Below are 26,758 nucleotides of genomic sequence, written 5' to 3'. Positions count from 1 at the left end.
CCCGGCCCCAAGACCTGGCAACAGCCCTGTGGCCGCTGGGAGGGGAAGGTCCTTGCAGCATTGGGACACCACCAGCACTCGCCCTTCCAACTTTTTCAGCCAGGGAATAAGCAGCATTTTTCCCAGCAAGAAGTCAACCATGCCCAAAGTGCCTGTCAGAAACCTCCCACCTATCCAAGAAGCGGAGAGAATTTGGGAGAGCCGCTCTCCTGAGCCAGCTGCAGCCGCCCAGTGCTGACCTAACACCGACCTTGCCGCAGCTCCCTGCGATCCGCGTTCCGCTGCCCTGCGGCTGCTGCTCAGCAGCTGGCGAAGGCGACGGGATGCGGAGCGACAGCCCTGCCAGCCTGTGCCCTCACTCCCCACGTGCCCACCGCTGCTGTCCCTGTCACCCCGTGTTAGCACAGAGCTCCTGACAAGGCCAGGATGCCGAGCCAGCCACGCTGGGGTGCTGCCAGGGGTGACGAGGGGCTTTGGTGTCGGATGGATGGGTGGTGAGCGGCACCCTGCCCCTTGAGGATGGAGCTGAGGCAATGACATCCCCTGGCTCTGCACCCGGGCAGGGATCACACGGGCAGGATGGTTTGAATTTGCCCTGGGAACATCTGGGAAAGAAAAGAGACCCAGCTGAGAGGTCCCAGGTCCAAACTCAATGAGGACACTGCCCCGAGTGTGGCCCACGCCTGCCTAGACGGTGCTGAGCCCATGATGGAGCACATGCTGCATCTCAGCACCGCATCCTGCTCTGAGAAGAAAGGTGACGTTACCCACCCACTGCACTTCTGTCACCGTCCTTGTAGGGCTCCTCGCAACCTCCTTCCTTCCTTGATTCCAACACCAGTTTCCTGGGCATTAGTGCTCCTGCAAACCTGCATCTTCAGCTGAGGCTAGTGACTGAAGCTCAGGGAAAGCTCTGGCCAATTGCAGTGTAAGAAAAGCTCCAAAAGGCCTCTCCAAAGACACGCCAGCCTGGAGAAGACAAGGAGAGCACTTCCAGCCTAGCTGCAGCTCTCCCGTCCCTGCGGGGGAAGGCATAGCCAAGGGTTGTATCGGTGCTACTCCCAAGGGCTCCTCACTGTCTTTACCTGGGAAAATTCCTGCTGCTGTGTTTCACACCTTTCTGATGCTCGGAAAGGACCCTGCACCACATTGCTGCTCCAATGAGCAAGGCAAGGCAGTTCAAACTGCTGAAGCAGTTCATTAAGCAGCCTGGAAGGCAAATATCTCAGTAAGGAAGAACAGCCATGAGCACAGCCTCCCTGACAGGCAGGAGTTGGGGAACGTAATGGTCCCTGAGGAATACACCATCCTCTCCCGGCAGCCATCCACACCATTACAGCCCCGGCTTGCTGCCAAACCAGCCTCCCACTCCTTGACTCCGCAGGGTAAAGTAACGGCTCAGCACGAAGCACGGCGTCCCTTGCACGAGGGGACTCACAGGGATGAAGGACCGGCTTTGGGGACCAGCCTCCAACGCTGACTCCTGTCTGCCCTGGCACTTCTCATCTCAGCCAGGACACGCTGACTGCCAGTCCCTCCCTGTCCTCCTGCCACCAGGGCTGGACACGTGAGGTACATGGTTGGACCTGGATCCTTTCCTTATGATGATCACAGTTTTCCCAAGAGCTCGAAGCAGTGAAGCCTGGTGCTGGCCAGCACGACGCCTGCTCTTGTCACCCAGCGTGTGCCCGACAGTCCCGAGGGGCCCGGAGACCCCAGCCTTGCAGTCCCACTGCCCACGACACAGCATTTGGAGCTGGCAGCTCGTAAAAACAGATCAGTAAGGCCAGACTCCTTTTTTAACTGCGAAACCTATGTCTGAGCTAGTCATTCCTCTGTGCTCTGGCTCACACTCGCACTGACCTCTTATGCACTGCAAAACTCAAGTACCACTCATTTTCTGAGTTTGTAAGGCAAGGCAGCAAAGACCCCTTCAAACCGAGTGGTCCATGAAATGTCTACTCCTGCATCTCTTTCCACCACAGTGCACTCATCAATATCTGTTGAAGGAGCATCAGTGTTTGAGTGATCAGTAGTCAGTGTCCTACAGGACTGCAAAGAACTGCCATGTCTGGGGGGACCAGCCAAGTCCCCGGGGCCCAGCAGGGTTTGAGCATGCAGGCAGGTGGCCAGGCTGAGGTCAGTAACCTGCAGACTGGGATCTGCTGTGACTTTTCCAGTGGAGGTGACCCCAAAACCATCTAGCAATTGAACAATCTGCTTAGCCTGCCTTCCCCACCTGCCCTTGTGCCTCCTCACCTTCCTGCTCACCAGTGTGCTTCTTCTGCCAGGGAACCTGTCTCCTCCCTCCTGCCGGTCCATCCCTCTGCACCTTTGAACTGGGCAAAGGAGAGTGTGGAGATCCAGCCAGAATTACCCCAACATCATGTCACCCCAGTGCTGCTCCTCCTGGCAGGTCCCATGGCTCATGCTCAGCATCCCACTGGCACAGCGTGGATCCCCATCCTATGCTCTGCTGGTTGGTACCACCATGTTCTTGGTGACCTCTGTCCTCTCTGTCTTTCGGGCAGAAGTCCCTGGGAGACACACCTTGAAGGCTGCTTGGGTCTTTTCTTATAAAGTTGTGCCACAGACAAGTTCACTGGCTCCTTGCATGTGCCCCAACCCTCCAGACTGACACTGGGAGCAGAGTGGCAGCCAAGGCCTGGTACAACACAGCTCATGTCTGCTCTGGGATGGTCACTCGCTTTCCACAAAGCCTGTTCCAGCTGATATGCCCAGTAATAACTACAACATGCCCTCTCATGCAGGGGACCCGCAGCCTCACCATCCTTCCCCTGCTGCTCGATCTCGCCAGGATCCTTACACAAGCCCTGGCCAATACTGCTCCATTAGCTAACTCCGAAGGAGGCTTAATAGAAAATCTGCTCAATTATTTAGCAGACAAACGGGGGAATGATACTGGCCTAAGGCAGCCAGGGTCTCTGGCGTGGACCCAATGATTCCGCCCAGCTCCTGGCTCAGCCTGCCAGATCCTGCCTCTCCTCTCCTCCCCGCAAAACCCAGGCTCAGACATTAAGGCCTGGCAAACAGGCAGCACATGGGCATCCCCACCTCCTCTGCCATCCCTGCCTCCTCTGCCATCCCTGCCTCCCCTGCCATCCCCACCTCCTCTGCCATCCCCTGCCATCCCTGCCTCCTCTGCCATCCCCACCTCCTCTGCCATCCCTGCCTCCTCTGCCATCCCCTGCCATCCCTGCCTCCTCTGCCATCCCCACCTCCTCTGCCATCCCCACCTCCTCTGCCATCCCTGCCTCCTCTGCCATCCCCTGCTATCCCTGCCTCCTCTGCCATCCCCTGCCATCCCTGCCTCCTCTGCCATCCCTGCCTCCTCTGCCATCCCCTGCCATCCCTGCCTCCTCTGCCATCCCCACCTCCTCTGCCATCCCTGCCTCCTCAGCCCTGCAATGAAGGTGCTGCCCAGCTACTGTCAGACCTGAGGGCTGGGAGGCGGCAGCACATCAGGAGGCCTGAGCAGTCTCAAAACAACACTGCAGAGGCCAAAGGGGTTTTACCAAGGAGGTGTTGTGGGTTAGTGGGACAGGCCAGCCCCCAGTGCCAGGTTTAGCTCCCTCCCCGCAAGCCCTCGAGGGATGTGCAGCCACTGCTGGGAAACACAGCTCCTCTTTGGGAACGTGAAGACCCTCTGCTGAGGGACCCCAGTTTGAGGCAGCAGCCTCCCCACCTGTGCCCTGCACTAAAGCTCCTTGCCTGTTTGCAAGGCTCGTTGCATCCTGCGAGGCAGTCGAGCCTCCCCGGTTATCAGCACAAGGTTTTCCTTCCCACCCTCTGGCCCCCAGCAAGCATTTCTGAGTTGTGGTGAGTGACCCATGGAGGCCTTACGAAGACCAGTAAACCTGGACGGGGTGGGCTCTGTGGCTTTGATTCACCACGAGCAGCACCAGCCGTCCTGCCGGACCCGGGGAAGAAATGCATTTCTCCTCTCTCAGCAGCACAGCCCGCTCCATCCAGAGGCTACAGCGTACGATGTATCAGCTGCCTTATCACATCCCAGCCTGGGCAACGTTCCCCCATGCTTAATGGCCCTGTTTGGTGCCAGAAGTCCATAGCAAGAGGACTTGATGCCTGGCTGAGCGTCTTGTGCTGGGCAAGGAGCAGCCGAAGCATCCGACTGCATCCTGATAACGTGGCTGGATGAGTCGGCAGGGTCGCAGCTCTCCTCACTCCCACCCTTCCCCACTGGAACACTTTGGCCCCACGAATGGGACCTCACTCCTCTACCTCCCAACAAACTTGTCCTCTCTGTCCCAGGGCAAAGCTTGCAGCGCCTTCCAGCCAAGTGCCTGGCACAGCATCAGCTCGCTGGGTTAGAGGCAACCAGAAAAACCACAGCCGAGCCAAGAAAGTCACCCGAGGTCCTGTCTCCTGTCCTCGTCCCCTGGGGCAGAGCCTCTTCGCAGGGAACCAGTCAGGATAATAGCAAGTGTCCAAGGCAATTCCCACAGAGGAGTTTCTACAAGCAGATGTGGGCTATATAATCCTGCTCTGTTAATAATTTCTGGTAACCTGGGAGTTACCAAATGGGACCTGGAAGAGAATTCTACCTGCTCCCAGCACTGCCCGGGCAGAGTGCTTCCAAGGAAGGGAAAAAACCCATCCTGTTAAACTGCTCACTGCACTGAGAGGAAGGGAAAAAGGAAAAAGGAAAGTTGTCTTCTCTAGAGTTCATATAAACAGGTCTGTTCTGGAGAGCCTGGTTACATACGGGGTTCTTTAACATCTTCAGTTACCTCCTGCAGCAACATGGACCCATGGAAATCATCTCCCATGGGAGCATATAGACTCAAGGAAGGTTTGCATTCTCCTTTTCCATTCTACAGACTATCTTCTTACTCATTTGCTCAGAGACAAATTCTTCCCGTCACCTTGCTCCAGGCCAGCCATTATTGACCCGTATAATCTTCCTGGTTTTTCGGTGACTGTGGGGAGGAGACCCCTGCGGGGCTCTGCTCACCCCAGCTGCACCTCTCAGCCCTCAGCACCCTGTGGTCATGGTGCCAAGAGACTTGCACACAGGATCAAACCAGGACTGAACCCTTGAGGAATGCAAAGGCAGCAGAAAACTTCTCATACCTGCTGCTTTTCTCCACCCTGTCCCTGTTTGCTGTTTTTGATTGTGCCTGCATGAGGCAGAACCACCCCATAAGCGGGGTACAACACCCACACCCCGCTCCCCAGTTCAGAGTGCTGCAAAGAGGGGGGAGGTTCAGTGTTCCCCTCAATGTGAGGTTCTCTGCCTGCGGCCACGCTGATCGCTGCCATCAGGCTGCCCATTGCTCTGCGCAGGTAGGGGCTCTCCAGGCCACTTGGCCTTGGCTCCTTTGTCTTGATTGACCTCAGTGGTTCCCGTGCAACGTTCGCCTGCCTTTTATAGATCAGTGACGTATCCAACCTTGGATTTATTGCAGGGCTTTGCAAAATCACATAGAAGCATTTTGTTTTATAGACATCATTTCCTTAGGCTTCCTTCTGTTTCATCTTGTGTTTCTCCAGCTAGGTCCACCATGAGGACATGATGCTTTTTTAGAATTATTCCCCCATTTTGTATTTATTTCTGCTTTCCAGCACACAAGGAGGTGACTACAAAGACCTTGATGATCAGCCAGAGCTTTGCCACATCCCAGCTGCACACCATGGGATACGGCACCTCTGGTGTGCGACCGCGCAGCTAGCCGCTGCTCCAGGCATGGAGGATGCTGCTGGCAGGCAGGGGACAGTGCCGGTGGCCATGTACAGCCCCTGTCACACCATCTGCCCAGGTTTCCCTAACTCAAAGCACGACTGGCTTTTCAGGTAAAGGAGACAGGGTCTGGAAGCTTTCTGTCTCCCCAGAACTCCCTGCAGGCTGGGAAGGATGCGTTTCATCACACCACCATCTTCCCAGCACTCTTCTGAGGTCCGGGGAAAGAGCTTTATCCCTTCCCCTCTCTGACTCTACAAGTGACCTGCTCTGGGACAGATGTTCAAGGGACAGGGAGCCAGGGAAGGATTTCTCGTCTGGCCTGGCATGCAGGGCACTGCTTTATGACCTCCCCGCGTCCCTCCGGGAAGAAATGTCTAGTTGTGGCGTCAAATTCATGATGTTTGCCCTTTCCATGAAGCAAGATACTGAGGGTGAGCAAAATCCACCCCCTTTCACAGTCCAGAAAGGCCAGTGATCAGTGACCTTGTGCTAAGCTCTTGGCACTGTCACACTTGGGGCTGTGACACTGGTACAGCAACCACGGGAGGCAGGATATAATTAGATATATTTGTGTACATCCTTGAGTCCTTGAGAGAAAAAGCTGAAAGACTGGCTGCAGGGCTGAGCTGCTCAGCCAGATGGGGCTCTGCTCTCCGCAAAGCCAGAAACTATCGTGTTCTCCAAAAGCAAAACCAAGCAGGATGTGCAGCGCAGGCAGAAGAGTCCCATCTCCCACAGCATCCTACAGGGCATGGTGGCCAGGCAAGACACCTACAAACAACACTGGGACAGCACAACGGCAGAGCTGCAGAGATTATCACAAGCCTGTGTTTTCAGGACTCAGTGCAAGCAGGCACAGACACACATAAACCACCAGGTCAGCTGTGCCTTTGACCAGCCACATCATTCCCCCAGTGACATCTCTCTGAAGAGCTGGTTATCATAAAGACATCGCTTCATCTCAAAATCAGCATCACCTAAGTGCCCAGACAGGATTTCTCCCACCCTTGTGCCACAAGTCTGGGCAGCCAGAGAGCTCTGCACACATTTTGATGCCTCCCTGAGGTATGTCTAGAGCAAAGGAGCTTTAATGAACTCCCACCCATCGCTGTGTGCTGCAGCACTTTGCCTGCATCATCACATCAGCACAGCTCTTCCACATGCGGTGCTCACAGCCTCTGATGGCAGCCGTCCTGTTGCACAGAGAGCCAGACCCATCCTGGGGATGAAGGTGCACACACGCTGTGGTACAGCAAGTCACGGCTACCTCTCATGAGCACAAGGGCTTTCCTGCACCAAGGGAGGAGTTTTGCACCCAGTAGTAGCACTGGGATGCAGCTGCTGCAGGGGCACGTGGGTCTGTGGCGTCTGCCTGCTCCATGCACATCTGCTTCACCTCAATTCAGTTTCGATGCACCCACATCGCTCCTGCAACACCTCCCGTGGCACTGAACACTGCGGCACCCAAAGCAATGCCACGTGCAGTGACTCCAGGCTTTGGAAGTCAAAAGCCACTCACCCCTGAGCATCAGTGTCCACAAGCAGCCGGACCAGTATCCCCGTCACGGCCACAAGGATTGGGTAATGGTCCACGCTCTCCAGCCCTGCAGAAGCAAAAGAGAAAGAGCCGCTGCCACCACATGACAAGCAGAGCAGGGCTGCACCATGACTCCCAGACTTGGTGGTGGATTGTGACTTGGGCTCCAGTGGGACCATGGGTTTCACTGGGGACAGAAAAATCTTCCCTGCTAATGCAAACCCCAGACTCTGGCACGGCTCTCGCGATGGAGCATCCCTCCCTCTTCCAAGCCTCAAGAGGAGAAGGAGGTCTGTCCCCTCCTAAACAGGCAGGAAAATCCAGCTGCTGTATGGGAAATATCAGATGCCCATGCGGAGCCAGGCTCTGCTGCCCAGACCAACTCAGCTGCCTGCAGTCACCTTCCCAAGGGAGAGGGCTGACGCTGGTGAGAAGAGGCTCCCCAGCAGCTCAGTGCACCCTTTACTCGATGAAGACGACAGCAACCAAGCCTGCTACTTAACTGCAATCTGCCCAGGGCTTTGAGCCTTTCAAACAGCTCCCCCCAGCCTGTGTCAGGTCGGTGTCTAGCAAGGCATCTCCCCACCCAAGCACAGTTCAGCTCCCACTTCCACCAGGGATAGCCAGACCCAGACATCAGCTGTCTTGTGCGGACAGAGATCCTGGCGGGAACTGGAGCTGCTGGGCAGACAGAGGCTGAGGGTTTAGGATGCAATGCAGCAATGCTCACGTCCATCCAGACAATTTACATGTCTTCTGAAGGCAGCACTTCTGTGGCAGTCTGTGGGACCAGACCGGCTTTCCAGCCAGGGATGTGGCAAGCCTTTGGCACAAGCCACCCCTCACTTCCCAAGGGCATGTCCTCAGCACGTTGCCAACAGAGAGGGACAGAGAGTTAGTGCACGGACTCACCTGGCAGACGGAGGTTGACCACTCTGTCAAATAAGTTCCTTTCAGCTGTCACACGGTTCAGCACCTGGTTCAAGAGCTGTGTAGAGAAAAGCAGAGAGTGTTTGTGTTTTCTGGATGGGCCTTCCTGTGAGCAGCACCCAAAAAGCAGGCTTTGGGGCAACATGTCCTTACAGCTCAGGCTCAGTGCCTGGGAGCTGGTGGATGCGCAAAAGGAGGCTCACAGCAGAGACTCAGCTTGGCCCTGGCACAGGGGGAGGTGGCACCAAACCACAGTGGCTGTACCAGACCCAAACCTCCCCAGGGAAGAGCCAGTCTGAGGTCAAGCACCTGAATCGCAGCATCTTCCACCTAAATCTGAACCTCACCTACAGATGCCAAGCGACTTCTGTGGATAAAAGCTTTTGGCAAGCAGAAGCTGCAGTCCCTAGGACAGCCACAGCCCATGAAGAGGGAGGTGGCAGCTGCTGCTGGGCACAGTGTCAGCGGGGTGAAGCACAGTCCAGGTCCTGCCCTGCCTGGAGCTGGCAGCAGGACAGACCTACCAGCCCTGAAGCACGGGATGAAGGCAGAGGGTGATCTGCTTCTCTGCTTGACAGAGCAGAGATTTCTGCCTGTGACCAGCACAGAAGGAATCACTGTGAAGACACTTAATTAGCCACCATTAGCTCTCATCCAAACCCGCAGTGAGATGAACAGGGACTGCTCCAGGCTTGACACAACCGCTGCGAGCTCAGCATCACCTCTCAGATACAGCATCCCTCTTCCTGTCACTCTCATGCATGAAGAGCAGAACATGGGGCGCAGCTTCACAGCAGCACCAGGACGTGAGGGGGATGCTGTGGCACCCTGCTCTCTGCTGACTGTCCCCCAGCTTGCCCAAAACACCTGCCAAGGGCCCTTCGCTTTCCTCCTCACACAGGGAAAATCCCAGGACTCCAGGCGGAGCACTTCCCTCAAGATTGCTGTACTAGACCCCACTGTGACTTGCTTTGCCTCATGTGCTCAGAGCCCTCAGGCTCAACCCCTGGACCAACCCAAGCCCTGAGGTATAGATAAAGTATAGATTTCTCCTCACCAGGCCGGTTGTACAAGAGCAGCCTGTCCTCAGGGCTTTCCAGGGTCACTAATTCTTTAGAATATAAACTAATTTAATGGAGCCTAGGGGGTGTTGCACGTTGGCATGGGGCTGTCCTGGTCACCCCAGCAGGGAAGTGGAAATGTTTGGTACCATAGTCTAGGACTAAGGGACAAAGGACTGTGACGCCTGCCCAAACCCTGGGGCATGTTCCCTGTGAAGCCAGCTGTACTCTCCACAGTTCTTCGCTCAGGTGCACCACACCTCTAGATTTCATGGCACCGTTTGTCACAGGAGCATTCAGCATTTACTGGATGGAAGAAGCAGGCCACAGCCACTCTGAAGGTAGATTTAAGGAGCTGTCATCCTCCCTCCCAGTAGAAGTAGAAATCAGCTGTGCCCAGACTAGTTGCAAAGGAGGGGAGCAGGTGACATGCAGCGATTTTAGGGAGCACCACTTGTTCTGCAGCAGCTGGGTTTGCTGTAGCAGCTTTAAGTACAACAACATTTGTAGCAGGAGCGCCTACTTCACAGCACATCTGGAGAGAGGGCAGAGGGGTCCCCATGCCCCTTCAGAGGATGCTTCTTCACACCCCTCTAAAGGATGGTACCTGGGCAAGCCTCCGAAGCAGCAGCTCTGATGATGGGCGATTCCAGTCGAGAAAGATCTCCGGCGCCAGCGTGACAGTCATCTCCAGCACCCTGAGCAAGCTCACCGACAGGTCAAAGCAGGTGGCACACACCTTCAGCTGGCGGCTGTCCACAAAGTTCCTCTCCAAGCGCTCTGCTGCCTGCTGGATCTGCCGAGCAATGCAGAGCAGCTTAGCAAGGTGCCCCTTCCCAAAAGGAGGGCCGTGACCCCCAGCCCAGCCCAGCTCCCACAAGTGCCAGGGAATTGCTGTGCTCCCCAAGAGTCGTGTGTTGAACCTCGCTGTGTGCAGGACACGGGCACCCATCGAGTGCTGGATCCCGGGCAGCGCGCTCACCTCCTGAATCATACCGATGAACTCGGAGAAAGCCCAGTTCAGCTGGTTGAGGACGCTGTTGAGGAAGCTGGGGGCCAGGTCGCGGTCGCTGCGGAGCAGGTCTGCCATGTGCCGCTGCAGCAAGGTGGAGGGACACGGCTCTGAAACCAGACAGTGACAGTGTCAGTGGCCTGGCCCCGGAGCGGCTGTGCACGGGTGCAAGGACTGTTCGGAGCAGAGATCTGGCTTGTCGGGCCTCCGAGCACTCTTTTGCAATGCCAGCCTGAATTAAGCCGGGAAGAGCGCTGTGTGCTGGCTGCTGCCCACCTACACGGGAGCACTGCCCTGCAGCTCAGCACCTCTCCCACTCAGCTCAGCATCAGTCGCTCCTGATACCAGCGTGGCAGCAGCTGCCCAGGGCCAGCGCGGCCACCCCTGGCCTCACGTGGCTGTGCCTGCCCACATCCGAGGAGCAAGGCATCGAGCAAACCCCACTGCTGAGGGGCTGCCCTGGGGCTGCCCACGCTCCCCGCACAGGCTGAGCCCCAGCACAGACTCATGTCCACGGCACGTGGCATCTCGCCTCAGGGCTTCTTCACTATCACAAGCAGAGACAGGGTCAGACCCAGCAGCCGGGAAACACAGAGTCTGGGATGTGTGGGGCACTGGGGTCCCCGCAGACGGGCAGGGAAAGGAGAGGAGCACAAATGGGATGGATGCTTCTCACCGGGAAGGGTACCAGGGTTCAAACCACAGACTAAAATTCAGGGCTTGGAGAAAGAAACTTCAACAGATTTACCAGGTATACCAAAAAAAAAAAAAATCAGACTACTTTTCCCTCTACTAGAAGCTATTTGTAGGTAAAAGCAGGTGGAAACTCTGGCAGCATCAGCCCAGCCATGCTGTGACTGCAGGTCTCTGGGGTGGCGGCTGGCTCAGGCCAGCACGGGCAAGGGGAACATGGGCAACCTCCACCACATCCCTGGGGATGGAGAAGCGAGGTGTAACTACAGGTAGATTGCTAGCTGGGATTAGCAAAGCCAGAGAAGGACGGCAGGAGACCGTCAGCTCAAACGGGAATGGGATAAATTATTTGGTATATACCAACTAATAAGCACAATAAGCTTCTGTTGTTAAGAAGGACATGCGCTGATGTCTCATAGTACATAATCCCCCCTGGCAGGCCAGCACACACTGGCTTTGATGCTGGCTAAAAGCACATCTTCGGGTGGGATTTCATAATGAAAAATGTCTTCGATGTCCTCCTCCCACCCACAAACACTATCCCAGCCCTTGGCTACACATGGCGCAGGGACTGTCCAAGCCAGATGTCCTTTTTATGTATTAAGTGATCCTCAGTGGATTTCTTGCCCTGGGTCCCTTGCAACTGCGTGAGCCTTTAGCACTGAATGTGACCTGGAGCAACATTTCCCAGCCCAGCTATATGTGGCAGGAGGAATTCAGATTTGAGCTTGGCTCCCACTCGCTTTATTGGATAATATTTATTCTTTGCAGCGCCCTCCTTCTGGTGGAAAAGGCAGAAAGATGCTGTCACTTCCTCCAGCTAGCCGTGATTTCAGACCTTTATAATTGTCTTCTGAATGAGAACAGCCCCAGCCCATGCAGTTTCTCATGCAGAAACTGCCAGGTCTTTGTCCCTCTCACCATCCCTCCCTGAGCCTTGCTGGTTGTCTCAGAATTTCTTTGGAGAGGTGGAATTAGAAGCGCATGCAGCATCCAAACCACAAGCACATGGCAAATCCGCACAAAGCCATAATGTGGTTTTGTTTTTGTTCTGTTCTCCTTTCCTCATAATTGCTGTTGTGTAACTTGTTCCTTTGGGCATGGAGCTGATATTTTCCAAAAGATTACAGTAGGAAGACAATTCAAGGATAACCCTTTCGTTAGAATTACAGTTCAAGATCCTCAGGAACTTGCTGGTCACAACAAGCAAGTAGACAAGCTCAGGAGTCAATGCTGGAGCCCATCTTGTCTTCTCCATCCATGATGGACAATGTGGCACAGCATGGCCATCTTAAATTTGCAGGTGACACTAAACAAGGGGCTTTGTCTGGTGTGCTAGAGGCACCCTGAGAAACTTGAGGACTGGGACAAAAAGCTGATCATATTCAGCAGGAAAATTTTGCATCTGGAGAAGAATGGCTCCAAATATCAGTCCTGGTTGGGAAACAAGTCAGGGCACCATCCCATAAAGGGGTTTTGGAGGGTACCAGCCTGAACAGGGCACAGGTGAGGGCATATGCTAAAACTAAAAGGTGGGTGATGGCAGGATGATGTGCTCAGCAGATCAGAAGATGCCGCTGCTCTGCTTGGCCCTGGGGAGGTCACACCTGAAATAGGGTGGCTCTTTTCTCAGAAGGTCCCCAGGGAGTCCACCCTGCAATCTTGTCTCTAAGGGTTATGCTCAGCTCGCAGTCCACTCATTTTTAATCACATTTTCCCTTTATGTTCACCATCTTACATCCAGTGATGTTGAATTCCACTTACATTTTCTCTCCCCGTCATTCAGAATTAGAAGGTCCTTTTGTAGTGTTAAGTTTTTTGTGTCTTCTATTTCCCAGCCTCCCCTCAACGTGTAAAAATTGCTTTTTATTAAAACTGCTGACATATTAGCCCCTTCCAGCCTTTGAGCACTGAAGCAGTTCTGGGTGAGGATCACCACTCCCCGGGGACAAGTTCTGTGGGTTGTCCTGCTGGTCCGTCGCCAAAGCCTCTTTTACCAACATTTCAAGTCAGGACGGATCTCAACATGAATTGCCCAGCCAAAGTCTTTCTCATTTGAAGGCAGTTCTGGCTTTTTGAAAGATGTCCCTGTGCTTGTAATAACTTGCTTTATTCTGATTTTTAGCCAATGACTATTTCCTCATGGTCTTTTTCCAATAAGTGGTGTGAATTTGCTCCAAACCTCCGATTCTATGTTCTTAAATGCTTTCTCTGCTGCTGGCAAAGACCGTGGCAGTCTATAAAGGCATTAAGAAGTGATGCCTCCTGTCAAACTTCTCCACAGTTCTGTAGGCTTTTTTTAGGTTTTAAGCTAACACCAAGGAGCAGTGGACTTCTTTGGCTTTTGTTGCTCCTAAGAGGATTCTGAAGCTAAAGATACTGCGATCACTTCTCTCTTTGAAAGAAACATAAAGAACCAGCAAGAGCAGCTTCACCCCTTGGATGAACTCGCAGATCAGGTTCTCCATGGGGCAATCATTAGTGGTATGTAGAAACCCAGCCTTGGTGTTAGACCCTGGTCCTGTGTTCACCTTCATCTGCAAGAAGTTCACTTTTTGCTGAGGCATTTCCACGTACATCCCAGTCACCGCTGCCCTCCCAGGTAACACCACAGCCCTTACGTGTGCCGTTTCAGATAGGGACGTCACTTCATAGAGAGTTTGTGGTTACTTTCTTGATTTTGGCAGTAGTATGTCATTAGCGTTTCTAAAACTTGTAACTCCTTAATACAAAAGCCACTCAATCTTGGCTTAGGCTTCGTTATGACAAATGAAGATCAGTCATTGGAACAGAAATCGGTGGTTTCCAAGGCCAGAAATTATGACCTCAATACATCTAATGTGGGCAACAGAGTGTGGCCCCAAGCGGTTACAGATATATCCGATGTTTCCACAACAGAAACTTCCTCGCAAAAATATAAGCAAAATAGTCAGAGGGAAAAAAATCTAGGTGGGGGTGGAACAGTGAATAAAAACAGAGGTCTTTAGAAGATTATTAGGCAGCCAGAAAGCCTCAGTGCTACAGCAAGCACTTGGGTTGAAAGGTTCACAGAGACCAGGATGAAGCAAAGACAAGTTAAAATGTAGAAGGTAAAGTGAACATAAACATAGGCAGTGGTTGATGAAAACAAGGAGAAAAGGGGTGACAAGAGAAGACATGAAAGAAACATCCACAACTAACCATGCTACATGCAAAGTTTCTTCAACTATAGGAAAAAATTCTAGCAGAATTATTTTTAAAAGCAGTAATGGAAGAAAGTCTAACCATAGCAGAGGCCAAGTAATAGATAGAGTTAAAAATTAATAAAGCAAACAAAGTGGAAGCCTTCAATAAGTGCTCCTACTAGATAATTGTAAAGAAGCAGGGTCATGTGCTTTCATCACAGGAAGATAATTATGTGCTTTCTAGTTTGCTAATGACCCAGGAAGACTTATAACGTGGCCATTTGTGAGACTTCTTGCTCAACAGCCCAAGGGAGGCTCTGGCCGCTGCAGCATTTACAGCAGAGCTGGGAGCACAGGGGAGGAAAACCCAAAATGGACCGGATTCAAAAGCAAAGCAGTTCCACCCAACGCTAATCTGAGTTTTCAAAAGGATCCAGATGTAAATGTGAAACAGCCACCGCTCAGCAGCTGCGGCTGTCCGACCGAAGGACCAGCAGTGGAAGAGGAAAGCTGGGGATGCGGCGATCCACACCACAGGTGAACTGCGCCCGTCCAAAGATGTGTTTAGAGAAAACCAGAGAATGTTGCGGGGTGAGGCAGCAGGAAAGCAAGCTGTGTTCAGGGAGGAGATCTCAATAAGGTGGACTGCAAGGCATCGGGATGCCCCAGTGAGCACCTGGGACTCGTAGAGGCACCCAGAGCAACGCACTGGCAAACAAGCTAATGCGAGTTTTGGCTCTGTGACCAACAGATCAGGCAGGTGTTCTAGCCAGCATGACACTGGCAGCTCTAGGGCTGCTAAAAACATGGGAAGGGTGAACACAGGGTCTCACAGAGGAACAAAACCCCTCCTGAATAAAACACAGAGGCTGCACTTTCTTTTCACCATTAAAAAGGACCATGAAGCGAGTTTACCTTGGTACACAAGCACTTTTGAAATGTGATGCACAGAGTTTAACCCAGCAAAGGCAGAGCAGAAGCAGTGGAAGACAAGATAGAAGATGGGGTTAGATGCATTGCCATCAGGAAAAAGTGATGGATTGATTTCTGAGGGTGAGGAACCACCATCAGAAGGACATGCACAGTTCAGCTGCCACCAGCTGACGCTTTTGGTGTTGTCAGATCAAGACAGGATTTCTTCCTGAAAGATCTCTGTAGCTTGGGCAACTTGCTGGACTTGGGATGGGGACGTAGGTGAATTCTCTGGGCCACATCATGCAACAGCTTGGCTACACGATCTCACAGTCCCATCCACCTTCCCTCCACCGCCTGATGGATGCACAGGCAGAAGGTCTGGGACAGAGGAGCCCTGTCTGCAACCTGAAGCCACCCTGCAGCTCACTGGAAACAAGAGAGGCTGGGCCTGGCATGGGGCCACTGCTGCTGCTCCCTGCGTGGGTGCAGTGACAGCACCCAGCCTTGCCTGCGAGCCACGATGGGAGCAACACAAGTTCCTACAGCAGCCGCCAACCAGAACTGCCCCCGCCTGCTCTCGGGAGGCAAAACAGGAGGCAGAGCCCTGTCTGCACAAGAGCTGTTTGGTGCTGGCAGGGCTAAGGAACAACTCAGGGAGCAAGCAGGGACACACGCAGCCTTTCTGAGCATCTCCCCCTCCCTGGGCAAGCCAGACAGCATCTCATTGCCCACCATCGGTGAGCACGGGCTGAGGCAGTGCAGGAGCCCGGTGGTCTGTGTTTTGCGTGTTTCATGGATAACTCATGATTGCTCAGAAACCAGGAGGCGATCCTTCCCTTACACCGCTGATAGACCGTCTGTGCCACAGTGATCTGGCTGTAGTGAGACAAAGCAGTGACTGCAGGCCTTGCCACGACAGCCTTCCCTCTGCTTTCTCTAACGGGGCTGCATGCATTGTGCAGGCGGTAAGGAGGCAGCCAGCATCGCTAATAAACAGAGTAGCGAGCACGAGTACTTAGGTGGAGTTACTTCACTTATATATACTATATATAGTTACTTCCTACAAGGACAGAGAGTAGGGGTTGTTCAGCCTGGAGAAGGCTCCAGGCAGACCTTATTGTGGCCTTTCTGTACTTTAAAGGGGCCTATAGGAAAGATGGGGACAGACTTTTTAGAAGGGTGTGTTACAATAGGACATGGGGTAATGGTTTTAAACTATAGGAGGGCAAAGACATGAGGAAGAAATTATTTACACTGAGGGTGGTGAGACCCTGGCCCAGGTTGCCCAGAGAGGTGGTGGATGAACCATCCCTGGAGACATCCCAGGCCAGGCTGGACGGGGCTCTGAGCAACCTGAGCTGGTGCAGATGTCCCTGCTCATGGCAGGGGTGGCACTGGGTGAGCTTTGAAGGTCCCTTCCAACCCAAACCATTCTATTATCCTATGATATTGCGAGGCAGCACCAGCACACCTTTGCCACCTGTGCAGAGTCCTCCAAGGAAGCGTACCCAAAGCAGGACAAGGCTGGAGCACCAGAGAAGAGGCATTTGCCCAAGCTCCCTTCAGACTGGCCAGCAGAAGCAGATCCAGACAAATGGGGATTTCGTTCAGCTCAGCACTTTGTCCCCTTGTCCCTGCCAATGCTCAAATTGCAACAAGGTGAAGATGACGGGTGGGAAGGCAGGGGGGGTTGTCTCCTCCTCCTTCCCCAGGCAGCATCTCAAGGACACCTCCGAGTCCCATGTCCCTCTTCAATTAAATCAGCATTCATTATTGATTTGGTTGCGCTTTAAAATAGCAATCCCAGGAGCAAGTCCCCAGTAGCCAGCCCAGCCCACTCTGGGCTCAGACTGTGCGGAGCCATCCGGAGATGGATGGAGAGGTCTCAAAAGCTGAGGAGCTTTGCTCCAGCCCCAGAGCTCCCTTAGGTGGGGGGAGCTTGGTCACCACCCCACGGGACTAGTGGCAGCCACTCTACAGGGCTTGCTTGTGTGGTAGGAGGGTGAGGGGACAGTCACAAGGTTCCTCCTGCGTGTGTGCCAGGGCTTCCCCATCGTCCTCCAAGGACGAGAGGAACCCAAAGCTGGCACAGCCTGCAGCAGGGCTCTGATCCCAGAGGGAACCCTGATAAAACAGGCTCAAGAGCAGGTCCGTGATGCAGCCTCAGAGGCTGCCACGTGGGCACCAGTCCCCCCTGCATCTCTCAGGGATGTAACCGAGAAAAGGGACCAAAGCGTGAGGCCCTCTGCCCCCCAAAGCAGGGTCTCTCTAGGCAGAAGAAGGGAAGGAGGGAGCTCTCTAAAGCTACTTCACCAGGCAAGAGGGGGTAACACAACAAACTTACTCTGGAAACTAGCAACAGAGAGATCTCCTGGGCACCCATGGACAGGAGAGAGAAAGAGAACAAGAGTGCTGTTAAAACAGAGACAGGCAGCCCTCTCCATTAATGGGGATCAGCACGCACCTCCACAGGCAGCCTGCCCATGCCAGGCTGCAGCATCCTCCGTCCCCCAACCCCGGGCAGCTCCCCAGGAGCAAGGTCTGGCACAAAGCCTTCTCCACTGCAGAGGGGGGTCAGGAATGTAAGCAAACAGGCCCATACTCTGCAAGACTGAAGCTGCGGACATGTTCTTCAGCTCAGGTAAGGTACATTCTCCTGCCCATGTCCTTCTCAGCTGCAACAGAGCCAAGAATTCCCTCAGCTTGGTGACACCTCAGAGAACCAAATGGCCATGCCAAAGGCAGGACAGACTCTGCCAGGCTCTCAGATGCCTGATCAAAAGACTCCCTGCTTGCAAATTTGTCCAGTGCCCTGTCTCTTCGGGCACCCACTCCCTCTCACAGGGTATCTGCTGGTATACTGGCCAACACTTTCCCACAGCAGCTGCTCACTGCAGTTGTCAGAGAGCCTTCTCTCAGGCTCACATTTTGGGGTAAAGCTCTGTCAAGGGCTTCTCACCTCTCCTCTGAAGGGCAGAACCCCTCCTCATGATGGATCTAACCCACCACCCAGCAGGCAAAAAAATCACCAGCCAGTGCAGAGAGACTGGGGATGTCCAGGAAAGGAAATGCTGCCTGCAACAGTCAGGTCTAGATATTTGGCCAGGATCCCCCTACTTCAGCAGCCATCTGCCCAGATGGCCTGGTCCATAGTAAGGACGGCTGCTAGGGAAGAGGCTGGTCCTCCCCACCACCCATCACAGTCCCGAGTGCCAGTGCCCTGCCCCACTCACTCTGCAGGCTGGGCAGGCTGGCATCCTCAGGCTTGGTTTTCAGCAAGTGTGGGAGCCGTGTGTATCTGTACCCAAAGCCACAGCCCTGGTAAAAGAGATAAGGAAAGATCTTGGAGGCTGGAAACCAGCTGGGTTTTGGTGGTACTGGAAACTGAAATGCTCAGTGTCCACCCAGCCCCAGACGGTGAGAGAGGCAGGGAATGCAGGATGCTCACCCGCCACAGCCTGACGAGAATCCAGTTGGTCTGTGCCCAGGGTCGCTGCTCATAGGGAGCCAGGAGGTTCTTCATCATGGAGATCCGCCTGCCAGACAGGGACATGGCTTAGCCACAAAGGGTTTGGGGATGGGGGATTAAATAGGACCCATGGTAGGACCCACAGAGCTGGGACAGAGCAAAGCCGCTGGTGTAAGGGTCAAGGGAGGTCCCCAAACCAGCTCCAGCACCCTGCTGCAGCTCCTGGACGATTGGCGGTGCTTGGCAACCCACTTGCTACCCCACTCAGCCTTGCCACCCCCAGCCCTCCCCCTGTCCCCCGGGACAGGCAGCACGGCACTTACTGCTCTTCTGGGATCCTCTCCACCGCACGCAGCGAGTGTGGGTAGCAGACGTAGCTGGCCAAGGCCTGCATCAGGGAGTCCCGGATGTCTGCGGAGGAACAAGAATGGGCTGGGACGGACGCCTGAGGTCATGCAGCATACCAGGGAGCACCTGAGCGCCAGAGGCTTGGAGGAATCTGCCCTTATTCACAGAGGTTTGCCATCCCAGCTGATGCGGAGAGCATGCCTGTGCCCAGGCAGCTAAGAAGTAACCCCAGATTTGACATGCAAGTAGCTGGAACATGAGTCCACCTCTAAAAAGGCTATCTCAGGTCAGGTATCTAACCCTGAAACAAGCAGGACACACCAGAAAAGGGCAGTGCTCAGCCTCTCTTTGTACATGGAGGCATAAAGCACTCAGTGGATTCAGCAAATGCACCCCAACAGAAGTCTGGTGTGCCACCAGCAACGGGACTGGCCAGAAGTCCAATAGAATCATAGAATCATTTTGGTAGGAAAAGACCTTTAAGACCATCAAGTCTAACCGTTAACCGATACATCACCCCCAGCGCAGAGGAGAGCAGCTTTACCCGTGCCCACGATCCTCGAGTCAGCAAAGTGCTTGGCCAGGATGGCAGCGAGGCGCATCAGGGTCTCTTCATAGCCTGCAAAGGGAAGGAGGGAGCAGGGGTCACGTCAATGGCCCAGTGGGCAGCCCTCTGGTCCCAGCTTTCCTGTGGACACAGTACAGGCCATGGCACTCATTCCTACTGCAGCTAACTGGAGTTTTGTCTAGTTGTCAAAACAGACAGCTGGGAAAGCACATTCATCTCCAACAGAGCCGCTCATCTCAGTCTGCGGAGTTTAAATCAGTTACTTGGAGAAAGTTAAGGCCATGCAGCTGAGTCAGACAAGATGTCTAGTGTAGAAGAGGCTGAGAAACACAAACAACACCCCAGATCTACATGGAAGAGCCATGTGCAGCCTGCATGCCCTGAAGGAATCTGCTGCTGCTTAATTCTGCTGCTCCCTGAACAGCAGGCACAGTTCCCATTTAATGGATGTGAACACTTAGCTACGTCCTGTTGGTGGGAACAGAAGCTCTTCTTACCTTCGCAGGCTCTGGAGAGCACAGAACGATTTGCTAAGAGCTTGTTGGGATCACTTAGTCAGGAAAAGCACAGAACATGCACAGAGGGAATACACCTAAACACAGACTCTTGGCATCAAGAGGATGGTCATCTCCTCAGGAACGTATTCCAGTCCCAGAGGGATCCGAAAGCAGTCCCAATTCCGGCACTCATGGCACATCTCCCGCCCAGAGACCAGCAGGCAGTGGCAGGCATTGCTGGGGCAAACACATCTCCCAGCATCCCAGCCCATTCCTGGTGCCTCCTTAGAAACAAATTCCACAGCTGCCAGTGATTTTCACTGCAGCCACCACTGTGCCAGCTCTGGGCAAGGCCTGGGCTGCCTGCCTGAGCTCAGCAACGGCCACAGCTCACCAGTGGCATCTACTTGAGAAACAGCACTTGGCACCTGCCCCACAGCACACAGACAATATCCTGGTGCAGCACATCACAGCCAGGAAAGGATACAGAAGGGACAATGCCCAGCTACCACTACTTCACCATAAGGATGTGGCTTTATTTAGACTTTATCATGTCAGAATTAGCAAGGCCTCCCCATCCCCTTACCTGGAAGTTCCTCCATGCTGTTTACAGGGCTGAAGTAGTTCTTGAGTGCGCTATAGCTGTTCATAGCCACACTGAGGTAGAACTCCGGCATGAAAGCGAAAAGTGAGCCCGTCCTGTCGCCGTGCTCGATGGTGCGGATGCACACCCGCAGCAGCCAATATATGTCCTGCATCTTCTCCTGGCCAGAGAGAACACAATAATCCCCATTCAGTTTTGTCCAGCTCCTCTTTGGAGCAACACAACAGTCAGCACCACGCTTAGACCTCACAAACTTCCCCATGTCTGAGATGTTTCTCAGGCCACTGTTCTCAATTCATTAACCAGATCTGTGCCATTCGGTCTTTCCATAGAGTCACAAAAGCGTCAGGTGGAAGGAACAATCAGAGATTTCTACACCAACATCAAGATCAGAGCACGACCATCACCAATGTGACGTCAGATCGACTGTGGCTTTGTCTCACTGAGCCTCACAACCCTCCAAGAACTGCTCCTTGGTAGGACACATCTGACCACACGAGTCTGACTGCAAAGGGCTGTGCCAGTTTTTATTCCAAGTATGCTGGCTGAAGGAAGGCAGGCATAAATCTGCTGGAAAGAAAGCCGGTCCTTTGTGGGAATTAAATGGCAACAGGCAGAAAGCTCATACCAACTCAGATCTTTGCAATAGGCGGCCACAGCCCTTTGGACTCTGTGCCAGCCATTCAGCCAGATTTACTGTCCTGAGGAACATCAGCTTCCTGCTTCTCTAAGCAAAACTCAGGGGGTTCTAAATTAAAAACAGGAAATTTAAGGGCATTTACGTGACTTTAAGCTATACAAATCAGCACCAAAGCAGCCATAAAAGAGGAAATATTATTTCATATCCTGCAATGCCAAGAAATATCATAAGCAATAGCAATTTGCATAAAAATAGATGGAGGAGGGTTACACTTCTAATTAAAAAAAAAGAAAATCAGAGGTGCAGATAAGTGATTTCATTTGCTTAGTGGCTTCTCTAAAGTATGAAGCTACCATCTTTGTGAGATTTACATGGGTTTGTTCTGTAAATTAGACTGAACTAGTGTACATCAACTAAATTGACTAAAAGACATCTTCATCTTGACACTGACACACAGTGCGACTGTTGCTTAGAGGATAAAAAGCAATTGTGCAGACAACGTTAAGGTGAAGAAAGCTGCATTTGGGTTTATTAAGACTTGATAACCTCAAAACATCATCTCAGGTATTGCCAGTCCAGAAGAAAGGCTACACCAAGAGGATACAAAGATGTGACAACCCACAGTGTGATGGGTAAATACAGCATTGTAATAAAATCAGCTGAAATGGTCTTCCCACAGGAATGTTTCAAAGGCAGGATTATCTACTTTAAATCTAAGAATGTTTTTAAGCTGTAGCGTTACCTCTTATCTGACCTTGATCCCTCAGCTCAGGATAGACTAGTGACTAATTCCCCTGAAGAAGGAGCAGCCTCTCCCGTGCTCTGACACCCCAGCACAGAGCAGGACTTCACCTCCACACAGAATCACTCTCTTTCTCTCCATCAGCACCAGCAGTGCCTCCAACACTCATACAGATGTGCCTCTACATTTCACACAAGCCCCAGGGATGCAGGAGCCTGCTGGCTGGATGTCCCCATTGGGAAACAGCAGGGACATGCAATGGCCAAGATGGAGCCCTGAAGCTCCAGGCAGTGTGGAAAAGCTCCTCGTGCAGCTACGCTCCTGTCCAGAGCACATGTCACAGCCGGCCACGCAGACCATGGCAGGAGCACAAGCGGGGAAGGCTGTGACCTTCACCGCCAGATGCTGCTGATTCATCCAGAAAGGTGACACCGCACTTCTGATGGGAGGCGGTACCTGCATTTAATATGACAATAGATCATCTAGAGACACGAAGAGTGTTTCTGCATGGGCCATGGCAGCGATCCCTGCAATGCACACACTGCTAATGCCCCACAGCCTCTCCAGAGCAGTCTGGGAAGAAAGGTTTATTTTCTGGCAAGCATGGGCTACACTAATGCACAGAGAGCTGCTGCAGCGCAGCGCTGTGCCCTGCGGTCCTGCTCGGAGAGTGAAACAGGGAACGAACAAAGAGTTCCTGAATCACGATCTGCCACCGCAGTTCTGCCAGACGTGTTCATAGGAACTACCACTCCTCCCCTCCCTCTTCACATCCTGGGACACAGCAGAGACCCTGCTGCCACCCTATGTTTAGGGAAATGCATCTTCTTCCACCGCACAGAAAAGCTACAGAGATGGGGCAAGGCAATGTGCAGGGGACAACAGGACGAGTTGATCTGCAGAGTGTAAGAACACAGACCAGAGACTTTATCATGGAAAATGGAAGAAAGGACAGCCTGTGCAAACAGTCGCTGCAATACTAAATGCAGAATGCACCCTCTCTGTATAGGAACCAAGGGAAGAAGGGGAGAACACCTGAACAAAAAAGACCTAGGCTTGGATCTTGCAGATTTCAGGAAGAGCAGCATTAGTGAGATCCCCCTGTGACACACAGCACAGCTCAGGGAAATGGTTCACAGCAGCCTCTGTGCTCCGGACATGCCCTGAGAAGTGAATCTCCCTCTGCCCCACACCCTCCTGCCTGGAGTCCAGAGGCCCAATGCCCCAAGGGATGGCGTGCAGCACCACACACAGCTCAGAGTGGGCTGGGCTCTGTCCTAACAAACACTGTGGGACCAAGCCTGGCTCAGGAGGGGGTCCAGGCCTAGGATGGAGTGTATGATGCACAAGAAAGGAAAAACAAGCCCCACAGGCCATGGACATTGCTCCAACACCAGGGAAAACAACACCTGTGACACGTGAGCCAAGCAGCACAGACACAGGGGCACACTTGCTCAGTCTCGTCTGAGCTGCTCACATTATGCTCTTGCCCACCTTTGAATAAATGGTGACATTTATCCAGGCAAGGCGTCGGCTCAGGTGATTGAGCTTCTCGGAGAAGACTTTTTGGCTCTTCAGCAGCTCCTCGTGGATATCCCTCCTCTGAAAAGAGTGCAGAGATGTGAGGGCAGATGTCACTGCCATTTATAGCATCCTTTTCCAGAGCTGGACAAACAATGCAAAAGCAAATACCACCCTGGGGATAGCTAGGGAGTACTGGCAGGAGGGAAGGGGGTCAGCAGCCTTTCTGGGGTGGGAGTGGGAGTCAGTGCTATAAAGAGCACTTATCGGCCTCAGCTGCAGCCCATAAGGCCAGTGTGGACAGCAGCTCTAGGGTCAGCTACTGTCTGATACTTTTTTAATGCATCATCAGATATGCTCAGTCTCCAGCAGCTGGAATAGGACAGATGCGTCCCCAGCCCAGCACTGGAGGGTCCCCACCCCAGGAGACTAGGTCCAAGGTGTCTGCAGCCCGTGGAGGTTTGCAAACTGCTATGGCTTTTCTCGGAGAAGCTGATGCAGTTGGTCCCTCTGTTCCTTGAGGCGGCGGTACAATGGGCTGGCACAGGATGAAATGCCGCTGCCAGCTCCAGGCATGGGTTATTACCCCATCCAAGACATTGGTCACTCCAAGGCTGGAAATCACCCACTGTGCTTCATCCTATTTGCCAGATACTCAGGCTCTACCAGAAGAGAAAACTGGGAGAGACACTTACCCTCTTTGGGCAGCGGCTGATTTTTTCCTCTGTGTCTTTCAGTGCCATAGCATATTCATTTACATCATCTGACACACCAACCATCTGAAAAACAGCAAACTCCAAAAATAAACGAGGGTATTTTTTCCTTAGACATATGAGCATGCAACCAGACCCCACACGGGGTTAGGAGGAGAAGGAGACAGCACATAGAGTCACTAAATAAGCAAAAAAGAGAAAGTCAGTGTAGAAGCATGGAGGTTGGGGGAACGGATTCCTGCTTACCTTCCCGAGCTGCTGGTGGACACTGAGGTTGTACATCATCACTATCCCATCCAGGACTTCCAGGAGGGAGTTCTCTGTGATGGGCTGGTCTGGCTCCTCTGGGGGTCTGCCCAGTAAGAGACCCTCGTTTCCATGGCTGCCTTCAACTGCAATGCACCCCCCAAACAGGAGGGGAGAAGTTCTCAGCAAGGCATTTTGGCACCTCTGCTTCTGCCTGCAACCCTCTGAAGCCAAAGCCCTGCTGTGCCTCTGTAACACAGCTCTCCTTCCCAGCCCATGGGATTCACTAGATACACAAACACACCATCCCCATCCCACTGTCTGCATTGGGTTGCACTGCCAGATCTGTTCAAACAGACCCGGGTCATGCCAGTCCCACCTCCTCAAGCCCTGTACGTGCTTCAGAGGCTGCCTGGCCCAGCCAACAGCAACGGGGCTGCTACTGCACACCTCATCCTTCAGCTGGCCTGTATTCAGAGCAAGCATGGCTACAGCTGCCTTCGAACTACCTCCCTGCAATGTGTCACTGCCCTTGCAGGGACCAAGGCAGCATCTCCTTACACAGAGAGTGACAGCATCACCAGTGTCATGTTCATAACAACAACGTGGTTAATGTGGACCTGTGGGTGTCAGCATGTCCTGAGAATGGGAAGTAGCAATGCTGGTCATAAATGGACTGCTCTCCACTTGAGAGCACTGGGAGCTGGAAGTCACCATTCTCCCAGGGACCACCTGGACCACACTAGCATGCAGCAGAAGCACTCACTGTCTTCCTCTGTCCGCTGCTCCACGCTGAGCGTGCGCACTTTGATCTTCTCCAGGGTGCCGAGAGGCCGCCGCGGGTTCATCAGGCTGACAGCCGCCGTGCTGAGGAAGCGGTTGGCACGGCCCAGGGTGGGGGAGCTGAGCCAGCCAGGTCTGGCAAGAGCTCCACCGATGGCCAGGGCGGCAGAGGGACGCTGAGACTGAAAGAAACGAAGGGAGAAACAGTTCCAGCTGTTTGGCTGCCCACTATCACTCCCTTGCCCCTGCAAAGATGTTGGTACAGATGCACAGTGGCCACTGGAAGGTGAGCAGATACCCTTCCTATCACGGCTGGGCCAGCAGTGCCAGGTTAGCAAATGAACATTTGTTCCTCTAAGGGCACATGCCAGGTACAAGCAGCAGATCTGCACAGCAAGAAGCTGCTCTCTCTGCAGTTGCCTTGCACCCCTCCAAATGCAGGCATCAAGAGCTGTCATGGAGGGCAGGGGGCATATTCAGATCTGTGGGCAGTGAGAGAGCAGAGCAAAGAAAATTTTGCTGCTCAAACTTGGTGCATCTGGGACCTTGCTGACTTCCAGTGACTCTCATGCAAGTGCAGCTGTTTATCTGGTTGCCCGTGGACTGGTTAGAGCCCTGGCCCAAACGCTGCCTTCCTCTAAAGGAAAGCTTTTCTAGTCAGAGGCTCAGCCCTTGCTGTCTTGGCACGTGGGGCCCCATAGGTGAATCACAGCCCACGGCTCACTTGTGCTGCTGATGTTGCTGATTCCTCATCTTCATCAAGATCGTCCATAGTCACTGCCTGCAGCTCCGCAGGGTCAATCAGGACATTGGCATTTGCAGCCAGGTCATCTGCACAGAGCACACGAAAGCAGCTGTGAACACAGGAATCACCCTTTGCTTCCCACGAGGCAGCCCTAGGTTCATCCTTTTTCCTGCTTCTCAGCAGCTGAGGAGCAGTCAGCAAAGCTGACATGGCATCAGAACAAGCTCACCTTCCCCCTAGCTTCCTATGTGGAATAGGTCTGCCCTCGCTAACACAGCAGAGATCGAGCAGCGATGGGTGCTGCTCACCCAGGACCCATTTCTGTTCCTGTTCCTACCAGCACCAAATAGAACAACCAAGGAATCACAAGACAATTGCCAGGGCCAAACTGGATTAGTGCAGGGAAGGAAACTCAGGATCTGAGACCATTAGTTAAGCATCCAGCTCTGCAATGCTGTCCCATGAGATGTCTCCAAGTCACCAGAACAGACTCAGACCAGAAACCATTCTCAGTCCAGAGGAAGGCTGTGATGGCAGCTATGCTGTACAAAGCCTGAATGTGTCCTCTAGTCATAGCCCTGTCTTTAAAGCTGGCCAGGAAGACCTTGGTAAGAGACCAGAGAAGATTACATGCTTCTCAAGTTCAGTAATCTAATTCTGAACAGCCAGGGTTCAACTTGAGATATGGAAAACAGTCCTAATCTTGCAAACACACAGGGAAGGAGAAGAGTGAAGGAAGTGGCACATTAGCCAGAAACCAGACACAAACCAAGTCTGAACCAACAGCAAGAGGTTTCTAGCCCTTTCAAAAGGGAGGTTTTGAAAGTTTCTTGCCCGAGCGGCGT

The 26,758-nt window shown here is 53.2% G+C and overlaps 1 protein-coding gene across 1 annotated transcript in view; it reads right to left on the bottom strand.

Annotated features, from left to right (window-relative positions):
* RNF123 (ring finger protein 123) overlaps window positions 1-26,758 on the bottom strand; it is a 52,327-nt gene that overhangs the window by 6,721 nt on the left and 18,848 nt on the right. Inside the window, exons 22-35 of the mRNA XM_065642307.1 lie at window positions 25,893-25,999; window positions 25,152-25,350; window positions 24,386-24,531; window positions 24,122-24,205; window positions 23,400-23,507; window positions 20,506-20,683; window positions 19,399-19,473; window positions 18,830-18,917; window positions 18,486-18,573; window positions 18,271-18,355; window positions 10,236-10,375; window positions 9,861-10,049; window positions 8,175-8,250; window positions 7,245-7,329 (exon numbers count right to left, since the gene is read on the bottom strand). Of these exons, the coding sequence (XP_065498379.1) occupies window positions 7,245-7,329; window positions 8,175-8,250; window positions 9,861-10,049; window positions 10,236-10,375; window positions 18,271-18,355; window positions 18,486-18,573; window positions 18,830-18,917; window positions 19,399-19,473; window positions 20,506-20,683; window positions 23,400-23,507; window positions 24,122-24,205; window positions 24,386-24,531; window positions 25,152-25,350; window positions 25,893-25,999 (1,648 nt within the window). The remainder of the gene's footprint in view (window positions 1-7,244; window positions 7,330-8,174; window positions 8,251-9,860; window positions 10,050-10,235; window positions 10,376-18,270; window positions 18,356-18,485; window positions 18,574-18,829; window positions 18,918-19,398; window positions 19,474-20,505; window positions 20,684-23,399; window positions 23,508-24,121; window positions 24,206-24,385; window positions 24,532-25,151; window positions 25,351-25,892; window positions 26,000-26,758) is intronic.

Source organism: Caloenas nicobarica, chromosome 11 (assembly GCF_036013445.1).
Source record: "Caloenas nicobarica isolate bCalNic1 chromosome 11, bCalNic1.hap1, whole genome shotgun sequence".
NCBI lineage: Eukaryota > Metazoa > Chordata > Aves > Columbiformes > Columbidae > Caloenas > Caloenas nicobarica.
Note: the sequence above shows the minus strand (reverse complement) of the source record. Positions and strands in the feature narration are given on the sequence as shown.